The sequence below is a fragment of the Aquarana catesbeiana genome, unplaced genomic scaffold (assembly GCF_042186555.1).
Source record: "Aquarana catesbeiana isolate 2022-GZ unplaced genomic scaffold, ASM4218655v1 unanchor233, whole genome shotgun sequence".
Lineage (NCBI taxonomy): Eukaryota > Metazoa > Chordata > Amphibia > Anura > Ranidae > Aquarana > Aquarana catesbeiana.
The window spans coordinates 441,241-466,444 of NW_027362661.1; the positions used below are offsets into that span (position 1 = coordinate 441,241).

A 25,204-nucleotide genomic window follows, 5' to 3' on the forward strand; every position below is an offset into this window, starting at 1 on the left:
AGTTATTGTGTCCCTGATCACCTCCACACCAGTTATTGTGTCCCCGATTATCTCCACACCAGTTATTGTTTCCCTGATCACCACCACACCAGTTATTGTGTCCCTGATCACCTCCACACCAGTTATTGTGTCCCCGATCACCTCCATACCATTTATCGTGTCCCGATCATCTCCACACCAGTTATTGTGTCCCTGATCATGCCACATCAGTTATTGTGTCCCTGATCACCTCCACACCAGTTATTGTGTCCCTGATCACCTCCACACCAGTTATTGTGTCCCTGATCACCTCCACACCAGTTATTGTGTCCCTGATCACCCCCACACCAGTTATTGTGTCCCTGATCACCCCCACACCAGTTATTGTGTCCCTGATCACCCCCACACCAGTTATTATGTCCCTGATCACCGCCACACCAGTTATTGTGTCCCTGATCACCTCCACACCAGTTATTGTGTCCCTGATCACCTCCACACCAGTTATTGTGTCCCTGATCACCTCCACATCAGTTATTGTGTCCCTGATCAACTCCACACCAGTTATTGTGTCCCCGATCACCTCCACACCAGTTATTGTGTCCCTGATCACCACCACACCAGTTATTGTGTCCTCGATCACCTCCACACCAGTTATTGTGTCCCTGATCACCTCCACACCAGTTATTGTGTCCCTGATCACCTCCACACCAGTTATTGTGTCCCTGATCACCTCCACACCAGTTATTGTTTCCCCGATCACCTCCACACCAGTTATTGTGTCCCTGATCACCTCCACACCAGTTATTGTTTCCCCGATCACCTCCACACCAGTTATTGTGTCCCTGATCACCTCCACACCAGTTATTGTGTCCCTGATCACCACCACACGAGTTATTGTGTCCCCGATCACCTCCACACCAGTTATTGTGTCCCCGATCACCTCCACACCAGTTATTGTGTCCCTGATCACCACTACACAAGTTATTGTGTCCCTGATCACCTCCACACCAGTTATTATGTCATTGATCACCTCCACACCAGTTATTGTGTCCCTGATCACCTCCACACCAGTTATTGTGTCCCTGATCACCTCCACACCAGTTATTGTGTCCCTGATCACCTCCACACCAGTTATTGTGTCCCCGATCACCTCCACACCAGTTATTGTGTCCCCGATCACCTCCACACCAGTTATTGTGTCCCTGATCACCACCACACCAGTTATTGTGTCCCCGATCACCTCCACACCAGTTATTGTGTCCCCGATCACCTCCACACCAGTTATTGTGTCCCTGATCACCTCCACACCAGTTATTGTGTCCCTGATCACCTCCACACCAGTTATTGTGTCCCCGATCACCACCACACCAGTTATTGTGTCCCCGATCACCTCCACACCAGTTATTGTGTCCCTGATCACCACCTCACCAGTTATTGTGTCCCCGATCACCTCCACACCAGTTATTGTGTCCCCGATCACCTCCACACCAGTTATTGTGTCCCTGATCACCTCCACACCAGTTATTGTGTCCCCGATCACCTCCACACCAGTTATTGTGTCCCTGATCACCTCCACACCAGTTATTGTGTCCCTGATCACCACCACACCAGTTATTGTGTCCCCGATCACCTCCACACCAGTTATTGTGTCCCCGATCACCTCCACACCAGTTATTGTGTCCCCGATCACCTCCACACCAGTTATTGTGTCCCTGATCACCACTACACAAGTTATTGTGTCCCTGATCACCTCCACACCAGTTATTATGTCATTGATCACCTCCACACCAGTTATTGTGTCCCCGATCACCTCCATACCATTTATTGAGTCCCCGATCACCTCCACACCAGTTATTGTGTCCCTGATCACCTCCGCACCAGTTATTATGTCATTGATCACCTCCACACCAGTTATTGTGTCCCTGATCACCTCCACACCAGATATTGTGTCCCTGATCACCTCCACACCAGTTATTGTGTCCCTGATCACCTCCACACCAGTTATTGTGTCCCTGATCACCTCCACTCCATTTAATGTGTCCCGATTACCTCCACACCAGTTATTGTGTCTCCGATCACCTTCACACCAGGTATTGTGTCCCCGATCACCTCCACACCAGTTATTGTGTCCCTGATCACCATACACCAGTTATTGTGTCCCTGATCACGCCACACCAGTTATTGTGTCCCTGATCACCGCCACACCAGTTATTGTGTCCCTGATCACCGCCACACAAGTTATTGTGTCCCTGATCACCTCCACACCAGTTATTGTGTCCCCGATCACACCACACCAGTTATTATGTCCCTGATCACCACCATACCAGTTATTGTGTCCCTGATCACGCCCACACCAGTTATTGTGTCCCCGATCACCTCCACACCAGTTATTGTGTCCCTGATCACCACTACACAAGTTATTGTGTCCCTGATCACCTCCACACCAGTTATTGTGTCCCTGATCACCTCCACTCCATTTAATGTGTCCCGATTACCTCCACACCAGTTATTGTGTCTCCGATCACCTTCACACCAGGTATTGTGTCCCCGATCACCTCCACACCAGTTATTGTGTCCCTGATCACCATACACCAGTTATTGTGTCCCTGATCACCATGCACCAGTTATTGTGTCCCTGATCACCATACACCAGTTATTGTGTCCCTGATCACCGCCACACCAGTTATTGTGTCCCTGATCACCGCCGCACCAGTTATTGTGTCCCTGATCACCTCCACACCAGTTATTGTGTCCCCCGATCACCTCCACACCAGTTATTGTGTCCCCGATCACCTCCACACCAATTATTGTGTCCCTGATCACCTCCACACCAGTTATTGTGTCCCCGATCACACCACACCAGTTATTATGTCCCTGATCACCACCATACCAGTTATTGTGTCCCTGATCACGCCCACACCAGTTATTGTGTCCCCGATCACCTCCACACCAGTTATTGTGTCCCTGATCACCACTACACAAGTTATTGTGTCCCTGATCACCTCCACACCAGTTATTGTGTCCCCGATCACCTCCACACCAGTTATTGTGTCTCCGATCACCACCACACCAGTTATTGTGTCCCTGATCACCTCCACACAAGTTATTGTGTCCCTGATCACCTCCACACCAGTTATTGTGTCCCTGATCACCTCCACACCAGTTATTGTGTCCCTGATCACCTCCACACCAGTTATTGTGTCCCGATCACCTCCATACCATTTATCGTGTCCCGATCATCTCCACACCAGTTATTGTGTCCCTGATCATGCCACATCAGTTATTGTGTCCCTGATCACCTCCACACCAGTTATTGTGTCCCTGATCACCCCCACACCAGTTATTGTGTCCCTGATCACCTCCACACCAGTTATTGTGTCCCGATCACCTCCATACCATTTATCGTGTCCCGATCATCTCCACACCAGTTATTGTGTCCCTGATCATGCCACATCAGTTATTGTGTCCCTGATCACCTCCACACCAGTTATTGTGTCCCTGATCACCCCCACACCAGTTATTGTGTCCCTGATCACCTCCACACCAGTTATTGTGTCCCTGATCACCCCCACACCAGTTATTGTGTCCCTGATCACCCCCACACCAGTTATTGTGTCCCTGATCACCCCCACACCAGTTATTATGTCCCTGATCACCGCCACACCAGTTATTGTGTCCCTGATCACCTCCACACCAGTTATTGTGTCCCTGATCACCTCCACACCAGTTATTGTGTCCCTGATCACCTCCACACCAGTTATTGTGTCCCTGATCACCTCCACACCAGTTATTGTGTCTCTGATCACCTCCACATCAGTTATTGTGTCCCTGATCACCTCCACACCAGTTATTGTGTCCCCGATCACCTCCACACCAGTTATTGTGTCCCCGATCACCTCCACACCAGTTATTGTGTCCCTGATCACCTCCACATCAGTTATTGTTTTCCCGATCACCACCACACCAGTTATTATGTCCCTGATCACCATCATACCAGTTATTGTGTCCCTGATCACCCCCACACCAGTTATTGTGTCCCTGATCACCTCCACACCAGTTATTGTGTCCCTGATCACCTCCACACCAGTTATTGTGTCACTGATCACCTCCACACCAGTTATTGTGTCCCTGATCACCTCCACACCAGTTATTGTGTCCCTGATCACCTCCGCACCAGTTATTGTGTCCCCGATCACCTCCACACCAGTTATTGTGTCCCTGATCACCACCACACCAGTTATTGTGTCCCTGATCACCTCCACACCAGTTACTGTGTCCCCGATCACCACCACACCAGTTATTGTGTCCCTGATCACCTCCACACCAGTTATTGTGTCCCCGATAATCTCCACACCAGTTATTGTGTCCCTGATCACCACCACACCAGTTATTGTGTCCCTGATCACCTCCACACCAGTTATTGTGTCCCTGATCACCTCCACACCAGTTATTGTGTCCCTGATCACCTCCACACCAGTTATTGTGTCCCTGATCACCTCCACACCAGTTATTGTGTCCCTGATCACCTCCACACCAGTTATTGTGTCCCCGATCACCTCCACACCAGTTATTGTGTCCCCGATCACCTCCACACCAGTTATTGTGTCCCCGATCACCTCCACACCAGTTATTGTGTCCCCGATCACCTCCACACCAGTTATTGTGTCCCCGATCACCACCACACCAGTTATTGTGTCCCTGATCACCTCCACACCAGTTATTGTGTCCCTGATCACCTCCACACCAGTTATTGTTTCCCCGATCACCTCCACACCAGTTATTGTGTCCCTGATCACCTCCATACCATTTATTGAGTCCCCGATCACCTCCACACCAGTTATTGTGTCCCTGCTCACCTCCACACCAGTTATTGTGTCCCTGATCACCGCCACACCAGTTAGTGTTGCCCCTGCCTGCCACCCGTACCTACCCTGGCCTGTTTATTGACCATGAGTCTGCCTGCTGCCTGGACCAATCCTTTGCCTGCTTGCTGACCATGTCTCTGCCTGCAACCTGAACTGACCCATTTGTACATCCCACTGACTACATTCCTGCAAGAAACCGCAAAAGTGAACATGACATTCCTGGGGGCAGCCATGTACCCATAGGCTAGGCTTGCTTGACTTATAGGAAACGAGACTGCTATAGATGACACTACACTAAGCTACAATCCCTGATCACTCATACAGAGGTGACCATTACACTACATTGGCTTTTACACAATTGGTTGATTTGTGTGATACACAAGATACAATGGGCCCCATTCAATAAAGCAGATCACATGCAGTATTTACGTGATCTGACACATTTCCCAAATACCGCATGTGATGCTGAAAATGTCAATTCACTTTCCCTTTATGCGGTATTTACTTCAAAAAGCAAAAACGTTCAGTAAATACTGCATAAAACAGCAGGAAATAAATAAATAAATGCATGTGGTAATGAATTAGCGATCAAGGCATGCAATATTTAAGGAATGTATTTGATTTTAACTGAATGTTACGGAGCTGGTAGGTGCTGGCATCATTAACAACCAGTAAACAACATGGTTGTTAAGGAGCAAGCGGCCGCTGTGTATAAAAACAAATTTATTCATCAGTTTAGGCCAATGTTTTCTTCTACATATTTTTGATTAAAAAAATTGCAATAAGCGTATATTGATTGGTTTGCGCAAAAGTTATCGCGTCTACAAAATAGAGGATAGATTTAGGGAAATCTTATTATTTTTATTATTTTTACTGGTAATGGCGGCGATCTGCAATTTTTAGCGGGATTGCGAAATTGTGGCGCACAAATCTGACCCCAAATTATACTTTTTGGGGACCAGTGACATTATTACATTGATCAGTGCTAAAAAAACATGTTTACATAGGCAGTTCCTCGTTCTGCCTCTCCTCTCCGCGATCACGGGCCGCTGGCAGACATCAAGTCCGCGGTACCTGCGGGCACGCTCCTGCAGCACGCACGCCCGATATCCTGCTTTTGCGGACTGACATACAGGTATGTCAGTTTGCGCAGGAGAGCCATTCTGCCGACGTATATCGGTGTGAGCCGGTCGGCAAGTGGGCGGGGTCACCCAATGACATCACATGTGGTATCACCATACTCAGGAGGAGTAGCAGAATGTGTTTTGGGGTGTAATTCTAAGTATGTCCATGCGGTGTGTGAGACATTTCTTATTAAACTGACATCTTTCTGTACAAAAAAAAAAAAATGTTTTCTTTCCTCGTTTTTCAACAACTTGGAACAATAAAATTAAGTCTTCTAAAGACTGACCATGCCTCTTAAATAATACCTTTGGGTGTTTGCAGGGTAATTTTGTGGGTGTTTCTAGTGTCCTGGTGCTCAAGGGCCTTCAAAAATGTGATAGGTAGACAGGAATTTAGATGTGTAATTAATTTATCTAGAACTCCTGCAGGTGCTCCTTGGATTTGTGTTGGCAGGCTGTGAAAAAGTCTCACACATCACCATACTCATAAATGTTAGCAGAATTTGTTTTGGGGTGTAAGTCTAATTATATCCATGCTGTGTGTTAGAAATATCTTATTATTTAACACTTGTGTAAGAAAAAATACTCCAAAAATGTGATAGGTAAATTACATGCAAAATTTATGCTCCTTGAAAGCCCAAAGGTGCTCCTTGGATTTTGGGTCCCTTTATGCATCTAGGCTGTGAAAAAGTCTCACACATGTGGTACCCCCATATTTGAGAGGCATAGCAGTATGTGTTTTGGGGTTTAATTCTAAGTATGCCTATGCTGTGTGTGTGAGAAATAACCTGCTTCTCACAATTCTGAAAATAAATATTCCTCATTGAAAACAAAAAAAGTTGTAACAAAAAATGACAGCTTCAAAAAAACTCACCATACCTCTTATTTAACACCTTGGACTGTCTACTTTCCAAAAAGGTGGTCATTTTGGGGGATATTTGTACTGACATTTTAGGACCTCAAGAAATGAGATAGTCCGCACATCTGGATTGATCACTTTTCAGATCTATCCCATAGTTTGTGGACTCTACAACATTCCTACAGACTAAATAGTAAACACTAATTTGGGTTATTTTTACCAAATAAATGTATCAAAATACAGTTTGGCTTAAACTTATGAAGACAATTATTTATTTGCAAACTTTTATAACAGAAACGTTTTTTCAAAATTTCGGTATTTTTATATTTACAGTTTATATCAAAAGACTAAAAACCTAGTGGGGATTAAATACCACCAAAAGAAAGCTCTAGCTGTCTGGAACAAAAAATACATTTCATTTGGGTACAGTGTCACATGAGTAATTATCATTCAAGGTGTGAATGCGCTGAAAGCTGAAAACTGGCCTGTGCAGGAAGGGGGTGAAAGTGTCCGGTATTGAGGTGGTTAAATGTACAGCGACCCTCCTATTACCCCCTCACATTCACATCCTATTATTGTGTGACCAATACTATCCAAATAATTCTTACTTAATTTACCAAAGTTTTCCGTCTACAAGGAGACCTGTATAGATCAAATGATGGCTCCAATGAGGATGGAGGAGGACCGGAGTCACATGACTGAGAAGATACTAAACTTCACCCTGGAGATCATCTACCTGCTGACCGGAGAGGTGAGGAGGATTCTGGGAGGTCACATGACATCACTCTTATCTCTATTAATAAAACACAGACCTGACTGGAGAGGGGAGGAGGATCCTGGGATTCTAACATGATATTCCTATTGGAAATATTTAGAGAAGCAAAAACATGGACTTTTAAGGGACAAATTAGCATTTTTATTTATACATGTTTAAAAAATAACATTGTTGGCATAACATGTTAAAAACAAAACATGGTGTTTACACTCGCACCACCTAAAACAACCGACTGTTACCACAGTAATGAGATCAAACTGATTCAACTTGGGAGATGATAGTTGAAGAAAAGCTGGTTGGTGGTAGAGGCGTGGTGAAGAAAACTCTACATGTTGTGCGCCATTGGGCGCTTCTTCAGGAGATTGCAGTCTTGCCCAATGGCGCACAACATGTAGAGTTTTCTTCACCACGCCTCTACCACCAACCATCTTTTCTTCAACTATCATCACCCAAGTTGAATCAGTTTGATCTTATTACTGTGGTAACAGTCGGTTGTGTTAGGTGGTGCGAGTGTTGTGTAGACTAAACACCATGTTTTGTTTTTAACATGTTATGCCAACAATGTTATTATTTAATCATGTATAAATAAAAATTCTAAAAGCTATGGGTGTGCCATTAAAGTCCATGTTTTTGCTTCTCTAAATATTTCCAATCTAGTTAGGACGTTGGCACTAGGGGTGCGCATCTTCACTGGTCTCACGATTCGATTCGATTACGATTATCTGGTCTTCGATTCGATTCGATTCTGCGATGCATCACGATGCATCACGATTACTGCGCACGGTTTTCATCCAAAAAATTCAAGTAGTCAGAAGTACTCCATTTTTTAAATTTTATCTGTTCTTAAAAAAAAGACAACACTCCCTGCATGTAGCAAAGTGTAAACACAGGAGAAGAGGAACTCCAGACTGCCCCAAAAGGACTACAGGAGATGGTCAGAGACTGCAGACATGATACAGGAGACGGTCAGAGACTGCAGACATGATACAGGAGATGGTCAGAGACTGCAGACATACTACAGGAGATGGTCAGAGACTGCAGACATAGTACAGGAGATGGTCAGAGACTGCAGACATAGTACAGGAGATGGTCAGAGACTGCAGACATACTACAGGAGATAGTCAGAAACTGCAGACATACTACAAGAGAAGGTCAGAGACTGCAGACATACTACATGAGATGGTCAGAGACTGCAGACATGATACAAGAGATGATCAGAGACTGCAGACATGATACAGGAGATGGTCAGAGACTACAGATATGATACAGGAGATGGTCAGAAACTGCAGGCATACTACAGGAGATGGTCAGCGACTGCAGACATACTACAGGAGATGGTCAGAGACTGCAGACATGATACAGAAGATGGTCAGAGACTGCAAACATACTACAGGAGACAGTCAAAGACTGTATATATACTACAGGAGATGGTCAGAGACTGCAGACATACTACAGGAGATGGTCATAGACTGCAGACATGATACAGGAGATGGTCAGAGACTGCAGACATGATACAGGAGAGGGTCAGGGACTGCACATATGATACAGGAGAGGGTCAGAGACTGCATATATGATACAGGAGATGCTCAGAGACTGCAGACATGATACAGGAGACGGTCAGAGACTGCAGACATGATATAGGAGACGGTCAGAGACTGCAGACATGATACAGGAGATGGTCAGAGACTGCAGACATAGTACAGGAGATGGTCAGAGACTGCAGACATACTACAGGAGATGGTCAGAGACTGCAGACATAGTACAGGAGATGCTCAGAGACTACAGACATACTACAGGAGATGGTCAGAGACTGCAGATATGATACAGGAGACGGTCAGAGACTGCAGACATACTACAGGAGATGGTCAGAGACTGCAAACATACTACCGGAGACGGTCAAAGACTGCAGAGATACTACAGGAGATGGTCAGAGACTGCAGACATACCACAGAAGATGGTCAGAGACTGCAGACATGGTACAGGAGATGGTCAGAGACTGCAGACATACTACAGGAGATGGTCAGAGACTACAGATGGTCAGAGACTGCAGACATGATACAGGAGCTGGTCAGAGACTGCAGATATGATACAGGAGATGGTCAGAGAATGCAGACATACTACAGGAGATGGTCAGAGAGTGCAGACATGATACAGGAGATGGTCAGAGACTGCAAACATACTACAGGAGACAGTCAAAGACTATATATACTACAGGAGATGGTCAGAGACTGCAGACATACTACAGGAGATGGTCAGAGACTGCAGACATGGTACAGGAGATGGTCAAAGACTGCAGACATGATACAGGAGAGGGTCAGGGACTGCACATATGATACAGGAGAGGGTCAGAGACTGCATATATGATACAGGAGATGCTCAGAGACTACAGACATGATACAGGAGAGGGTCAGAGACTGCAGACATGATATAGGAGACGGTCAGAGACTGCAGACATGATACAGGAGATGGTCAGAGACTGCAGACATAGTACAGGAGATGGTCAGAGACTGCGGACATACTACAGGAGATGGTCAGAGACTGCAGACATAGTACAGGAGATGCTCAGAGACTACAGACATACTACAGGAGATGGTCAGAGACTACAGATGGTCAGAGACTGCAGATATGATACAGGAGACGGTCAGAGACTGCAGACATACTACAGGAGATGGTCAGAGACTGCAAACATACTACCGGAGACGGTCAAAGACTGCAGAGATACTACAGGAGATGGTCAGAGACTGCAGACATACTACAGAAGATGGTCAGAGACTGCAGACATGGTACAGGAGATGGTCAGAGACTGCAGACATACTACAGGAGATGGTCAGAGACTACAGATGGTCAGAGACTGCAGACATGATACAGGAGCTGGTCAGAGACTGCAGATATGATACAGGAGATGGTCAGAGAATGCAGACATACTACAGGAGATGGTCAGAGAGTGCAGACATGATACAGGAGATGGTCAGAGACTGCAAACATACTACAGGAGACAGTCAAAGACTATATATACTACAGGAGATGGTCAGAGACTGCAGACATACTACAGGAGATGGTCAGAGACTGCAGACATGGTACAGGAGATGGTCAAAGACTGCAGACATGATACAGGAGAGGGTCAGGGACTGCACATATGATACAGGAGAGGGTCAGAGACTGCATATATGATACAGGAGATGCTCAGAGACTACAGACATGATACAGGAGAGGGTCAGAGACTGCAGACATGATACAGGAGAGGGTCAGAGACTGCAGACATGATACAGGAGACGGTCAGAGACTGCAGACATGATACAGGAGACGGTCAGAGACTGCAGACATGATACAGGAGATGGTCAGAGACTGCAGACATAGTATAGGAGATGGTCAGAGACTGCGGACATACTACAGGAGATGGTCAGAGACTGCAGACATAGTACAGGAGATGGTCAGAGACTGCAGACATAGTACAGGAGATAGTCAGAGACTGCAGACATAGTACAGGAGATGGTCAGAGACTGCAGACATAGTACAGGAGATAGTCAGAGACTGCAGACATACTACAGGAGATAGTCAGAGACTGCAGACATAGTACAGGAGATGGTCAGAGACTACAGAATGTCAGAGACTGCAGACATGATACAGGAGATGGTCAGAGACTGCAGATATGATACAGGAGATGGTCAGAGAATGCAGACATACTACAGGAGATGGTCAGAGACTGCAGACATGATACAGGAGATGGTCAGAGACTGCAAACATACTACATGAGACAGTCAAAGACTGTATATATACTACAGGAGATGGTCAGAGACTGCAGACATACTACAGGAGATGGTCAGAGACTGCGGACATGGTACAGGAGATGGTCAGAGACTGCAGACATGATACAGGAGATGGTCAGAGACTGCAGACATGATACAGGAGATGGTCAGAGACTGCAGACATGATACAGGAGAGGGTCAGAGACTGCATATATGATACAGGAGATGCTCAGAGACTGCAGACATGATACAGGAGACGGTCAGAGACTGCAGACATACTACAGGAGATGGTCAGGGACTGCACATATGATACAGGAGAGGGTCAGAGACTGCATATATGATACAGGAGATGGTCAGAGACTGCAGACATGATACAGGAGACGGTCAGAGACTGCAGACATACTACAGGAGATGGTCAGAGACTACAGATGGTCAGAGACTGCAGATATGATACAGGAGATGGTCAGAGACTGCAGACATACTACAGGAGATGGTCAGAGACTGCAAACATACTACAGGACACGGTCAAAGACTGCAGACATACTACAGAAGATGGTCAGAGACTGCAGACATACTACAGAAGATGGTCAGAGACTGCAGACATACTACAGGAGATGGTCAGAGACTGCAGACATACTACAGAAGATGGTCAGAGACTGCAGACATGGTACAGGAGATGGTCAGAGACTGCAGACATACTACAGGAGATGGTCAGAGACTACAGATGGTCAGAGACTGCAGATATGATACAGGAGATGGTCAGAGAATGCAGACATACTACAGGAGATGGTCAGAGACTGCAGACATGACACAGGAGATGGTCAGAGACTGCAAACATACTACAGGAGACAGTCAAAGACTGTATATATACTACAGGAGATGGTCAGAGACTGCAGACATACTACTGGAGATGGTCAGAGACTGCAGACATGGTACAGGAGATGGTCAGAGACTGCAGACATGATACAGGAGAGGGTCAGGGACTGCACATATGATACAGGAGAGGGTCAGAGACTGCATATATGATACAGGAGATGCTCAGAGACTGCAGACATGATACAGGAGACGGTCAGAGACTGCAGACATACTACAGGAGATGGTCAGGGACTGCACATATGATACAGGAGAGGGTCAGAGACTGCATATATGATACAGGAGATGCTCAGAGACTGCAGACATGATACAGGAGACGGTCAGAGACTGCAGACATACTACAGGAGATGGTCAGAGACTACAGATGGTCAGAGACTGCAGATATGATACAGGAGATGGTCAGAGACTGCAGACATACTACAGGAGATGGTCAGAGACTGCAAACATACTACAGGACACGGTCAAAGACTGCAGACATACTACAGAAGATGGTCAGAGACTGCAGACATACTACAGGAGATGGTCAGAGACTGCAGACATACTACAGAAGATGGTCAGAGACTGCAGACATGGTACAGGAGATGGTCAGAGACTGCAGACATACTACAGGAGATGGTTAGAGACTACAGATGGTCAGAGACTGCAGATATGATACAGGAGATGGTCAGAGAATGCAGACATACTACAGGAGATGGTCAGAGACTGCAGACATGATACAGGAGATGGTCAGAGACTGCAAACATACTACAGGAGACAGTCAAAGACTGTATATATACTACAGGAGATGGTCAGAGACTGCAGACATACTACTGGAGATGGTCAGAGACTGCACATATGATACAGGAGAGGGTCAGAGACTGCATATATGATACAGGAGATGCTCAGAGACTGCAGACATGATACAGGAGACGGTCAGAGACTGCAGACATAGTACAGGAGATGGTCAGAGACTGCGGACATACTACAGGAGATGGTCAGAGACTGCAGACATAGTACAGGAGATGCTCAGAGACTACAGACATACTACAGGAGATGGTCAGAGACTACAGATGGTCAGAGACTGCAGATATGATACAGGAGACGGTCAGAGACTGCAGACATACTACAGGAGATGGTCAGAGACTGCAAACATACTACAGGAGACGGTCAAAGACTGCAGAGATACTACAGGAGATGGTCAGAGACTGCAGACATACTACAGAAGATGGTTAGAGACTGCAGACATGGTACAGGAGATGGTCAGAGACTGCAGACATACTACAGGAGATGGTCAGAGACTACAGATGGTCAGAGACTGCAGACATGATACAGGAGCTGGTCAGAGACTGCAGACATGATACAGGAGATGATCAGAGACTGCAGACCTGCTGGACGTGGTAAGGAAGGTGCCAGAATGTCCTATCCAAGATGACCAATACCCCGCCGCCCTCACCACTAACCTGCCCCCATATAATACTATTACCATAGCGCTCCCCTGCCCAGTGTCACCACGGACCAATTCCCATCCTTCTCGACCAGTATCCACACAGTCCTCTGCTCCCCCCCCCCCACCTCTACACTGAGCATGCAAATAGGACAATAAAACAAAAAATGGTGTGCAGTGCTTTGTGGTGATAAAGAGTCTTATTGAGTAGTGAATAAATATAGTCCTGAAATATATAAATCTGTGATCTGATTAAAAGAAATCTCTCAGCGTCGCTCCTCGACGCAGGGCAGCAGGAGGATGACATCAGTCAGGGGCAGCAAGCAGGAAAAGCCGGCGCGGCTTACTACCACGGCTTTTCGCCGGCTTTCAGCTCCGTTCGGTCGCGGAGGCGGGCATAACGCGGCGCGAGGATGACGTCATCCAAACATCGATCACTCCAGTCGTAACATCGATGCTGCATCGTGTATGGTCGAATCACGATGCATCGATGTTACGATTAATTTCAGCAGCCCATGTATTATTATGTATCCACAACGCCATCTTGTGGTGATACACTAAACCCCAATTTTCATGATATTCCCATTGGTTTCTCAATACAGAGATTTCCTCTTGTGAAGTCAGGTGATCATATGACCATCACAGTGCCTCCATGTTACTCCCTAAAACCTGAGAGACACAACATGCAGAAAATTCTAGAAGTCATCAAGAAGATGATGGAGCTGCTGACAGGAGAGGTGAGCGGTGCTGGGAATTCTGGGACATTATCCAGTAACAGACAAGGGATGTGTCTGGATGGTGACTGTATCATTGTGTGTGTCAGGTTCCTATAAGGTGTCAGGATGTCACTGTCTGTTTCTCCATGGAGGAGTGGGAGTATTTAGAAGGACACAAGGATCTCTACAAGGACGTCATGATGGACAATCAGCCTCCCCTCACATCACTGGGTAAGAGGAGACTTTATTGTAAAGGAGAGAGCAGTACGGAAGGTCCACCTAGATCCCCCATCATCTGATAAACACATAGAAACAATGTATTCAGTCAGTGTGTGTGTTTCCTACAGATGGATCCAGTAATGGGAACCCACCAGAGAGATGTCCCCGTCCTCTGTATTCCCGGGATTCCACACAGGAAGATCACACCATCCCTTACCATCATCAGGTAGATGAGGAACATTCAATGATAGTATCATTAGGATCTGTATATTATCTGTATTGTTACAATTGATGTCATTTTTATTATATATTCAGAGTGGAAACCTGAGAGATTCTCAAGCAGAAGAAGAGAGGTGTGTGAGGGATGATCAGCAGTCTATGGAGGAGGATGGAATAACAGAGACATTAATAGAGGAGGACACTCCTACAGAGATCAGCACAGGTGGGTCATTAACACTAAATACATTCCTCCACCCATACTGCTCACTGATTGGTCCAGAGTAGGGTGGGGACTGGGTGATATCAGCCTGTAATCCCCTGGTCACTTTCCTGAGCTGTGTTCCCCGTCCTGTATTCCTGTATTTTTCTCGGATAATCTTCCTTCTCTGTGCTGCAGACACCATTTATGTATCTAGACTGGATTTATGGAGATTCTGGGGTTCAGCTGGCAGCAAAATGTTAATTTTTACCATAGACTTTATTCAACCTAGGCACCTTGGGTATGTGCTTTAAGTCTTCTGCCCGGGTCTAGTAAGATCTCTGGCAGAACAATTCTCCCGGGATTACTTGCTCTGTTGTCTGCTGGCTGTGCCGGGTGGAGGGATATGTCTGTATAGTCTCAGACCCAAGTCACTGAGTGCAGTCTCAGGAGATGGGAGGCAGCGGTGTGGGACCTCTGCAACTTGTCTCATGTAAACATTTAGGCTTCCAATATTGATTACTGAATACCAATAATAAGAGTACTGACCCTGACACTATATAATTTATATTGTACATTACATTGCCCTGATCCCTGCACTATATACTCTATGTTGTACATTACATCATTCTGATACTGTATAATCTTAAACTTTGTATCCTATATAATAAGTTGTACATTACATAGGCCTTACTTCTCTTGCATCCATTTGCTATCAGCTGGACATTTTATATCGGATGATTTGATTGGAGCACAGACTTTTACATGTTGATAATAATGTGATAACATCCCCAAACATTGGAACCTTAAACAGAAAGTGATAATGAGGGAGGAGTTGATAACCCAATGATGGTGGTCTTCAGGATCAGTCCAGTCTTCATCTTGATTGTTCTCCCCCCATCCTCACTCTCTGACCTCTGGTGGGGCTCAGCCCCGCTGTTATTGATGTTTAGATCATGAACTAAACAAGGAAGTGCAGGACTTCTTGTGTTGGGAAGATGGCAATGAGTGATAGAGGGGGTGGGGACACTCATCCTATAATCCCCTCATCACTGTCACTCCTATAAAAGACAGTTCTCATTCTTTCCTCACTCTCTGACTAAGGTCCATGAATAAAGAAATGAACTGGTAGGAGATCAGAGGATCCATTTACTAGTTACATTGTGGGGGAATTGTAAGATCCTCACAGACAAAGCTGCCTGATGTGGGCGGAGTCCTGGTTTAGGGGGAACCAATCTGCTCATGTCTAGTAATAATCTTTTTATCTCTATTTTAGTAGATGGACGGGAGATGAGGAAAACCTCAGAGGTTTGTCTCACTTTGTCTCCAGACTGTAACGTAGAAGATGAGGACATCAGACAGTATAGTCCAGGAGAAAACCCGGCTACCTCAAATGTCCATCCGGCACCACACAGTGTAGATGGACCATCATATTCCTCTTATCCTGAGGAACCTCAGACTGTGAGAGACAGTACCGTCCTTCCAACAGATAAGAGCTTTTCCTGTACTGAGTGCGGGAAGTGTTTCCATTCTAAATCCAAACTTATTGTGCATAAAAGATCTCACACAGGGGAGAAGCCGTATTCCTGTCCTGAGTGCGGAAAATGTTTTTCAGATAAGTCCAATCTATACAGACATCAGAGATCTCACACAGGGGAGAAGCCGTATTTTTGTCCCGAGTGTGGAAAATGTTTTTCACAGAAGTCCTATCTTTACAATCATCAGAGATCTCACACGGGGGAGAAGCCGTATTCCTGTCCTGAGTGCAAGAAATGTTTTTCAGACAAGTCCAGTCTTTACTCACATCAGAGATTGCACACGGGGATAAAGCCGTATTCTTGTCCTGAGTGTGAGAAATGTTTTTCAGACAAGTCCAGTTTTTACTCACATCAGAGATCTCACACGGGGGTAAAGCCGTATTCCTGTCCTGAGTGCGGGAAATGTTTTTCACAGAAGCCCCATCTTTACACACATCAGAGATCTCATACCGGGGAGAAGCCGTATTCTTGTCCTGAGTGCGGGAAATGTTTTTCACAGAAGTGCCATCTTGAAAGACATCAGAGATCTCACACAGGGGAGAAGCTATTTTGTTGTACTGAGTGCGGAAAATGTTTTTCAAAAACGTCCAGTCTTTACAGACATCAGAGATTACACACGGGGGAAAAGCCATATTCCTGTCCTGAGTGTGGGAAATGTTTTTCAAAAACGTCCATTCTTTACCGACATCAGAAATTGCACATGGGAGAGAAGGCATATTCATGTCCTGAGTGTGGAAAATGTTTTAAAAAAAAATCAGATCTTGTCACACATCAGAGATCTCACACAGGGGAGAAGCCATATTCCTGTCCTGAATGCGGGAAATGTTTTTCACAGAAGACCAATCTTTACAAACATCAGAAATCTCACACGGGGGAGAAGCCATTTTCTTGTCCTGAGTGTGGGAAATGTTTTTCTCAGAAGTCCAATCTTAACAGACATCAGAGATCTCACACGGGGGAGAAGCCATATTCCTGTCCTGAGTGAGGGAATTGTTCCTCACTGAAGTCCTGTCTTCCTGTACATCAGGGATCCCACACAACCCTCAAGGTGTATTAGTGCCTTGAGTGTGGGAAATGTCTTCTATATGAATGTTGCTGGACATCACAGCTCTCATGTGGGGAAGAAGCACACCCTGATATACACCTCAGATATACTCTATGGCTGATCTTCATCATGTAAGAAACACTTCATAAGGAGATCAGAGATCACCAAAGGCTTGGATGAAGTGTTGTACCGTGTTGGCCATTGATAGCAGTAGAAAAATAAAAATTGAGTCATTACCTTTCGTTGGCTGAGTACATTTTGTGGTGTAACCTTTCACAAACACTTAGAGGTCTATTTATTTTTAAATTAGTTGAATGAATTTGACCAGGATTTGCCCACCTGTTAAGAGTTTTGGCTGTATTTTCATATGATCATTGGCTTCATCTAGTGGCCATTATGTCGTATTGTGCTAATATTACTGATGGAGGTATTTCAGGAAAAATGCCACATGATGGCCATTAGATGGAGCTGGCAATTGTAGGAAATCGCTGTGTTAATTTAAAATATGGCTAATATTTGTAGCGGCTGGATGAATTCGTCCAATTAATTTTCTATAAGTAGACCCCTTAGTTTCCTTCATCAGGCATGGTTTCATACAGATAACTGAGCTCATGCATTTATGAGTACAGTAGATGCTGAAGGATATAAGTTAGTTAAACTAACAATATTAAACCAACCATTGATTTAAAACTGAAAATACTGCATTTGGTTATTACATGTGCTAAGGATCATAAGAATTAGTGCCATCTAGTGAACAAATGCAAAAAAAAATATTATTTTTTCAAAATATGTTTATTAGGATGTTGAGAAATAGAAAACACATACAGTCAAATAAAGTTTGTTCGCAGTATAGAAAAGTAAATTTAAAAAATAATGGTGCAAATATGATTACCAAATGCATTATGAGTAACACTGGCGTTTGCAATGTATACTACATTAAAGCGTTGCCAGCAAAATAACAGTGGTACGTTTTCTCACATGGAATGTGGAGAGAAATCAAACACAAAGCTTGGATGACTCTCCTTAAAAGAAGGCTGAGTAATAAATACGGTAGTTATAATAGCTGTGAGCCAATATGCACACACAGCCAAGGTTTTATACCTCACATCAATAGAGATGAAAAAATAAGGGGGGGGGGGGCAGGTAAGAGAATGGCTGTCCCTCCATAGGAGCCCAGGTCATGAGTGGAGGGAAATTAGGCAGCCAGATTAACAAACAGACAAGCTGGGGTTGGTCAAGCGTGCCTTGAGGAACCACTCCATAAATTGGAAGGATTGCATTAAAGACAGAGTTTCCATGGGGGGTGTTCAATATAATAACACAATCTGGTAAAGAACCTTTCCGTGGGGTCATAGTTCTGTGATTCTATGTTGTGTTTTCTCTGTAAAGAAGTTTTGGAAGGTCCTTTTTAACTGCAGTAACCATAGGTGGAGAGGAAGATGTCCAACCTTCAGTATGTTCTTGCAGGCTGCTAACAGGCATAAATGTGTTCATTGGGAAACAAAAACACTATGTTCCCCAGAACGTGTGTGTGTCTAGGTGCATTATAACTCAACGGTAGTAAGAGAGGTGTCTTGGGAACCTGACGCTCGGTGATGCCAGAAATGAAGGTGATAACTCGGTCCCAGAAGTTTGATATTGGAGAGCACAGCTAAAAGCGGTGGAACAGTGAATGCTTAGAAATCCCACCTTGGGAGGCACCTTGCTGGGTGAGGAGTAACATTTTAAGAAAGATAAATGGCCTGTGTATCAATTTAAACTGAGTCTCTCTGCACAGTTCATTGGTGATATACTGGCCAATTTTCAGATAGCCTTTCAGATTCATGTCACCCAGGATGTCTTCCAGAAGGTCCTTGTGCAATTTCATAAAAAGTGTTTGGGCCGTGGTTGTATGGACAACTGATTGCGGTGATTTATACACCTCTGAGATGAAGTAGACATGTTTATTGTCACTAGTCGTACTCACCGAGGCCGAGATGCCGAGAGTGGTTTCGCCTTTGCGACTAAGCGCAGCTCGCCCCCTGGAGTTGGTACAGGGAGACAACGGCACGAAGAGGCAAAGGCTCCCCAATGGACTGCGGAAGACTTGCTTGTGGAGTCTTGACAGAGAAGAGCTGCTGTGCAGTTACTAGTAGGTAAGGTGCAGCTGAAGACCACAGGCGGGAAGTCCAGAACCAGGCTGGGGATCAAACACCAGGGTGGTGCTATGGCACTGCAGGATCTGCAAGGTAGGAAGACAAGATAAGAGAGTCCAGGTACAGGCAATAGGGTCAGGCTAGGAGACAGTCCAGGTAACAGGCTGAGGGTCAAACACAGGAGATAGGTGGGAATCCGATAAACAGGCCGAGGTCAAGTCCAGGAGAGAGGCAAAGAGAAGTCCAAAGGCAAATCCGGGTCACAACGGGTAATCAAGCAGAGATACAGGACACAAGTTCAGGTAACACAGGAAGCTGAGACAAACCAGCAACTTGTGTGATTCTCTGAGTGCCTTTTATAGGCCGCCCAGGGAATCACGTTGGGTGTGCACCAATGCGCGTGTGCAAGCGCCGTAGCGCCGAGCCGCGAACGCGCATGCGCCGGAACGTCGTTCCGCAGGGAATGCGTGAGAAACGACCGGACCGGAACAAGGGCTTCTTCTGACATTTATTGAATAAACTATCGATCGGAATCTTTTCTAAGAATCAGAACAACATGACTTTATGTAGGCGAGCGTCTGATGATAATATAAAAGCTGAGTTAAAGAGAGTTGGAACTCGGTAATTATGTTGGGAAAAAGGTTACAGATTCATAATCTCTGGATGAAACAGAGAGGCTACCCTTACCAGGCCATGCGTGTGCCAGAGGTCGTATGCTTTTGTTAGAATGGTCTAATATTGCAAAAGCTTTTAAATAATGATTGTGAGACGAATTTCTTAATTATGTCTGAGTCAGCTTAAATCAAACTGTGTGTTTTATTGTACACACAAAAATAGAAAAATACTTACAAAAATAGTACAATAGTACAAAATAAATGTGGCTTCAGATAAGTTCAAAAGTTTCAAGTATAGTTCGTTTTTTTTCAAAGATAGGAAAATAAAGTTCTTAAAAGCTACATGTGAGACCATGTGCTCTTGAAATCGAAGATGGCCGATTGACCCTTTGTAGGCTGAAGAGCAGCTGCTGAAAATCTGTGTGCTCTGAAGATGGATGAAAGCAGAAAGAGAGCTTTCTTCATGAGGCTCTTAGTTTTTATGAACTCAGTTTTCCTAATTTTGCACCGAAAAATACACACTCCCTTTTCTCTCCCTACTCCTCCCATCCAAGGGTGGGGGTCAAGAGAGTGGAATATGATACTAACATGTGGCTTATCTTTAATACACAGAAAAATGGTGAAATTCCATTTACACAGGAAATGGGTGAGGGGCAGCCAGTCTACATCTTTCAAACAAAATATCAGTTACATAGGAATATCCCTTAGAAACATACAGTGGGGCAAAACAGTATTTAGTCAGCCACCAATTGTGCAAGTTCTCCCACTTAAAAAGATGATATGGTGGAAAATAAGTATTTGGTCACCTACAAACAAGCAAGATTTCCGGCTCTCACAGACCTGTATCTTCTTCTTTAAGAGGCTCCTCTGTCCTCCACTCATTACCTGTATTAATGGAACCTGTTTGAACTTGTTGTCAGTATGAAAGACACCTGTCCACAACCTCAAACAGTCACACTCCAAACTCCACTATGGTGAAGACCAAAGAGCCGTTGAAAGACACCAGAAACAAAATTGTAGACCTGCACCAGGCTGGGAAGACTGATTCTGCAATAGGCAAGCAGCTTGGTGTGAAGAAATCAACTGTGGGAGCAATAATTAGAAAATGGAAGACATACAAGACCACTAATAATCTCCCTCGATTTGGGGCTCCACACAAGATCTCACCCCGTGGGGTCAAAATGATCACAGGAACGGTGAGCAAAAATCCCAGAACCACACAGGGGGACCTAGTGAATTACCTGCAGAGAGCTGGGACCAACGTAACAAAGGCTACCATCAGTAACACACTACGCCGCCAGGGACTCAGATCCTGCAGTGCCAGACATGTCCCCCTGCTTCAGCCAGTACATGTCCAGGCCCATCTGAGGTTTGCTAGAGCATTTGGATGATCCAGAAGAGGATTGGGAGAATGCCATATGGTCAGATGAAACCAAAGTAGAACTGTTTGGTAGAAACACAACTCGTTGTGTTTGGAGGAGAGAGAATGCTGAGTTGCAACCAAAGAACACCATACCTACTGTGAAGCATGGGGGTGGCAACATCATGCTTTGGGGCTGTTTCTCTGCAAAGGGAACAGGACGACTGATCCGTGTACATGAAAGAATGAATGGGGCCATGTATCGTGAGATTTTGAGTGCAAACCTCCTCCCATCAGCAAGGGCATTGAAGATGAAACGTGGCTGGGTCTTTCAGCATGACAGTGATCCCAAACACACCACCCGGGCAACGAAGGAGTGGCTTCATAAGAAGCATTTCAAGGACCTGGAGTGGCCTAGCCAGTCTCCAGATCTCAACCCCCTAGAAAACCTTTGGAGGGAGTTGAAAGTCCGTGTTGCCCAGCGACAGCCCTAAAACATCACTGCTCTAGAGGAGATCTGCATGGAGGAATGGGCCAACATACCAGCAACAGTGTGTGACAACCTTGTGAAGACTTACAGAAAACGTTTGACCTCTGTCATTGCCAACAAAGGATATATAACAAAGTATTGAGATGAACTTTTCATATTGACCAAATACTTATTTTCCACCATAATTTGCAAATAAATTCTTTCAAAAATCAAAATATGTGATTGTCTGGATTTGTTTCCACATTTTGTCTCTCATAGTTGAGGTATACCTATGATGACAATTACAGGCCTCTCTCATCTTTTTAAGTGGGAGAACTTGCACAATTGGCTGACTAAATACTTTTTTGCCCCACTGTATATAATATTTACAAAGTACATCAAATGTCTAAAACAGCTTCTAAAACTCAAACTTGAAAGTTGAAATGTCACATCTGTAAACCACTAACTCAAAGACTCATTCACACTAAATAAGAGGGAACTCTGCAGAGCTATATTTTTTAAAACCAAATTCAATATGGAATATTAAGAATATAACAGCTTTATATTCTATGCCTTGAGGAAACATTGGGTTGCAATGCAGTTGATGATATCGGGAGGGATAGGTTGAACTTCTTCCTGATTTCCCTTCAGGCAAGAACTGTGTCTCAAAACCAAAATATTTTGTTGCAAAGCTTTTGGAAGGGATTGCAGTTTACTGTCCAATATACTTGACAGATGGTAGGGAGAAACTAGATTAGATTCCAAGACATAGTTGGCATAGGTCGAAGAATTGGAAAGCCAATCCAAACCATACCTCGGTAGACAAGCCAAATTACAGTATACAGCCTATCATCAGGTAAATGAGAGCTCACTCTTTGGATGACTTGGTTTAGACAATGCAATGCGTGGCCTTTTCTTACACCATAGGAAAGAGGTAATAGCTTTATTAAGCATGTGTACATCATGGTGTATCAAGTGGAGGAGCTACTTTGTAAAGGATACAGCAGACGAGGGAAACTCTTTCAGGCGCTCTCACACTTTGAATGACAATTGCACGGTCATACTATAAGTGAAAATGTCCTTCGCGCTAATGTGAAAAATGATGGAATGGTGACAACAAAATGTCAAAAAAATCGTGAGCAATGATAATAACTTGTGATGATGATGATGTCTACTATAGACTGCAGCAAAATCAAAAGTGTTCACATTACACTCAAATGATCGTGAGGATGAAAGGATCTCGCGCATCAAATCTATCACCTTGTATAGTGAAAAGTGACTAGTGCATAAGTGTAAAAGGAAAATTATTACACCCAAATAAATATGCAAATATCATAATATTCAAAAAATAAATAAAATGTAAAGTTCATGAATAGCAAAGTGGATCAGCTGGGATCGAATAACTGGGAGAGATACGTGAATATTGTTGGTAATTTTCATATGGAAAGTTCCGATCTTATCAGGCTCTCAGAACTCCTTAACTCACCTTAAGAGAAGTAAATTCAGGCATAGATGGGTTTCTTTTAGTTAGCGCTGTGCCTTGTAGCGTAATAGTAATCCAACTTTAGCCTCCGTTGGTGGCTGAATTATCTTCTCAATGGATGTGAGGATACCTATTCAAAAAGATATCCCATCCAGGCTCCCCCAGCCCGGTGGGGTGAAAAAGAGGGGGAGGGAAGAGAAAGAAGCCTCCAATGGTGTAGTATGATGAATGTACTGCTTAATAATGTCTAAAAAGTGGTCTCTTACATTTAAAAATAATTAAAATAGCATTGACCAAAAGGAGCGGCGTCTGAAGCGCCTCCTTACGTGACTTCCGGTTTACGTCTGCTCTCCGCCACGCCCTACGCGTTACGTCACCGCTCGTGACTTCATCTGGGGACTGGTTGTTGAGTTTATTAGTGTAGCTGATTTTTAATAAACAGCCACTCACCTGTCCCACGGTCCAGCGATGTGGACGCCCGATGCCTTGCTCCTCTCCCCCTGTGCTCTCTCAGTGGTCAGGCAATCTTCTGGGACCTGTGACATGCCCCAGAAGATTGCAGGGAGGGACAGGCCACCTAGGGGGAATGGAGGAGTCGCCTAGGCGGCCAGAAGATGGAAGGAGGAGAACCAGGTACCCACCCCCCCCAAAAAAAAAAATGACATGCCAATTGTGTCATGTCAGTGGGCGAGGAGTAATTAAAGCGGAAGTTCCGCTTTTGGGTGGAACTCTGCTTTATCCCTTTCACTGTCAGAGCTGTTTTTGCATTCTTTTGCACATTTTAGGCCTGAAGATTAGATAAAACCCCCAAACATATTTCCTGAAAGCAGGGGCCCTGGAGAATAAAATAGCTGTAGTTTACATTTTTTATAGCACATTATATTAGCTCACTGATTTATCAAAGGTAAATTTCAGTAAAAAATACACTAAATATAATTGTAGATCACGCAAATACAAGATTTTGCCAACATTTTTTTTGGTAAAATATAAAAGATGAGGTTGTGCAGAGTAAATAGATAATCCAACATGTCCAGCCTCACATTTGTGTGTGCTGATAAAATGATGACAAACTTTGGAACCTAATAATGGCCCATCGGAGATGCTTCAAAAGCCTTCCCAGGTCCTGTGTTTAGAGTTACCCCTGAATAATGGATGTAGAATAATTGTTCTCACTCTGGCATGCATGGCATTGTGTATTATGTGTAGCGCAATCCATGTTTTTGTATGTAGGCATCCAGGAAATGTTGTTCATGTTTATATGGACATGGGGACTCAAAGATTTTGGGGTGGGTTTGAAGTGTTTGGGTGTAACTTTAATTTGATTTCACTTTTTTTCACTTAACTTTATCACTGTCACTAGCATTTTGTTGTGGTGGGTTCTCTCTAATGATACATCAGGAGTCTATCAGACCCCCCCCCATGTCTCTCCTGCCCACCACTGAAAATAATGGAGAGCAGATCATGCTCCATTCACATCTTCTCCAGCCACAGCGGTCAGGAATGATAGCGCTGAACCCGGAAGTGACCTAATATACATTGCTTCTGGGTAGCTAGGTTAAGGAT

The 25,204-nt window shown here is 44.7% G+C and overlaps 1 protein-coding gene across 1 annotated transcript in view; it reads left to right on the plus strand.

The window, feature by feature from the left end:
- The window catches only part of LOC141121904 (uncharacterized), a 140,954-nt gene extending 123,138 nt beyond the window's left edge, over nucleotides 1-17,816 (plus strand). Inside the window, exon 10 of the mRNA XM_073611660.1 lies at nucleotides 16,494-17,816. Within this exon, the coding sequence (XP_073467761.1) occupies nucleotides 16,494-17,520 (1,027 nt within the window). The 3' untranslated portion in view covers nucleotides 17,521-17,816. The remainder of the gene's footprint in view (nucleotides 1-16,493) is intronic.
- The last annotated feature ends 7,388 nt before the right edge of the window (nucleotides 17,817-25,204 follow it).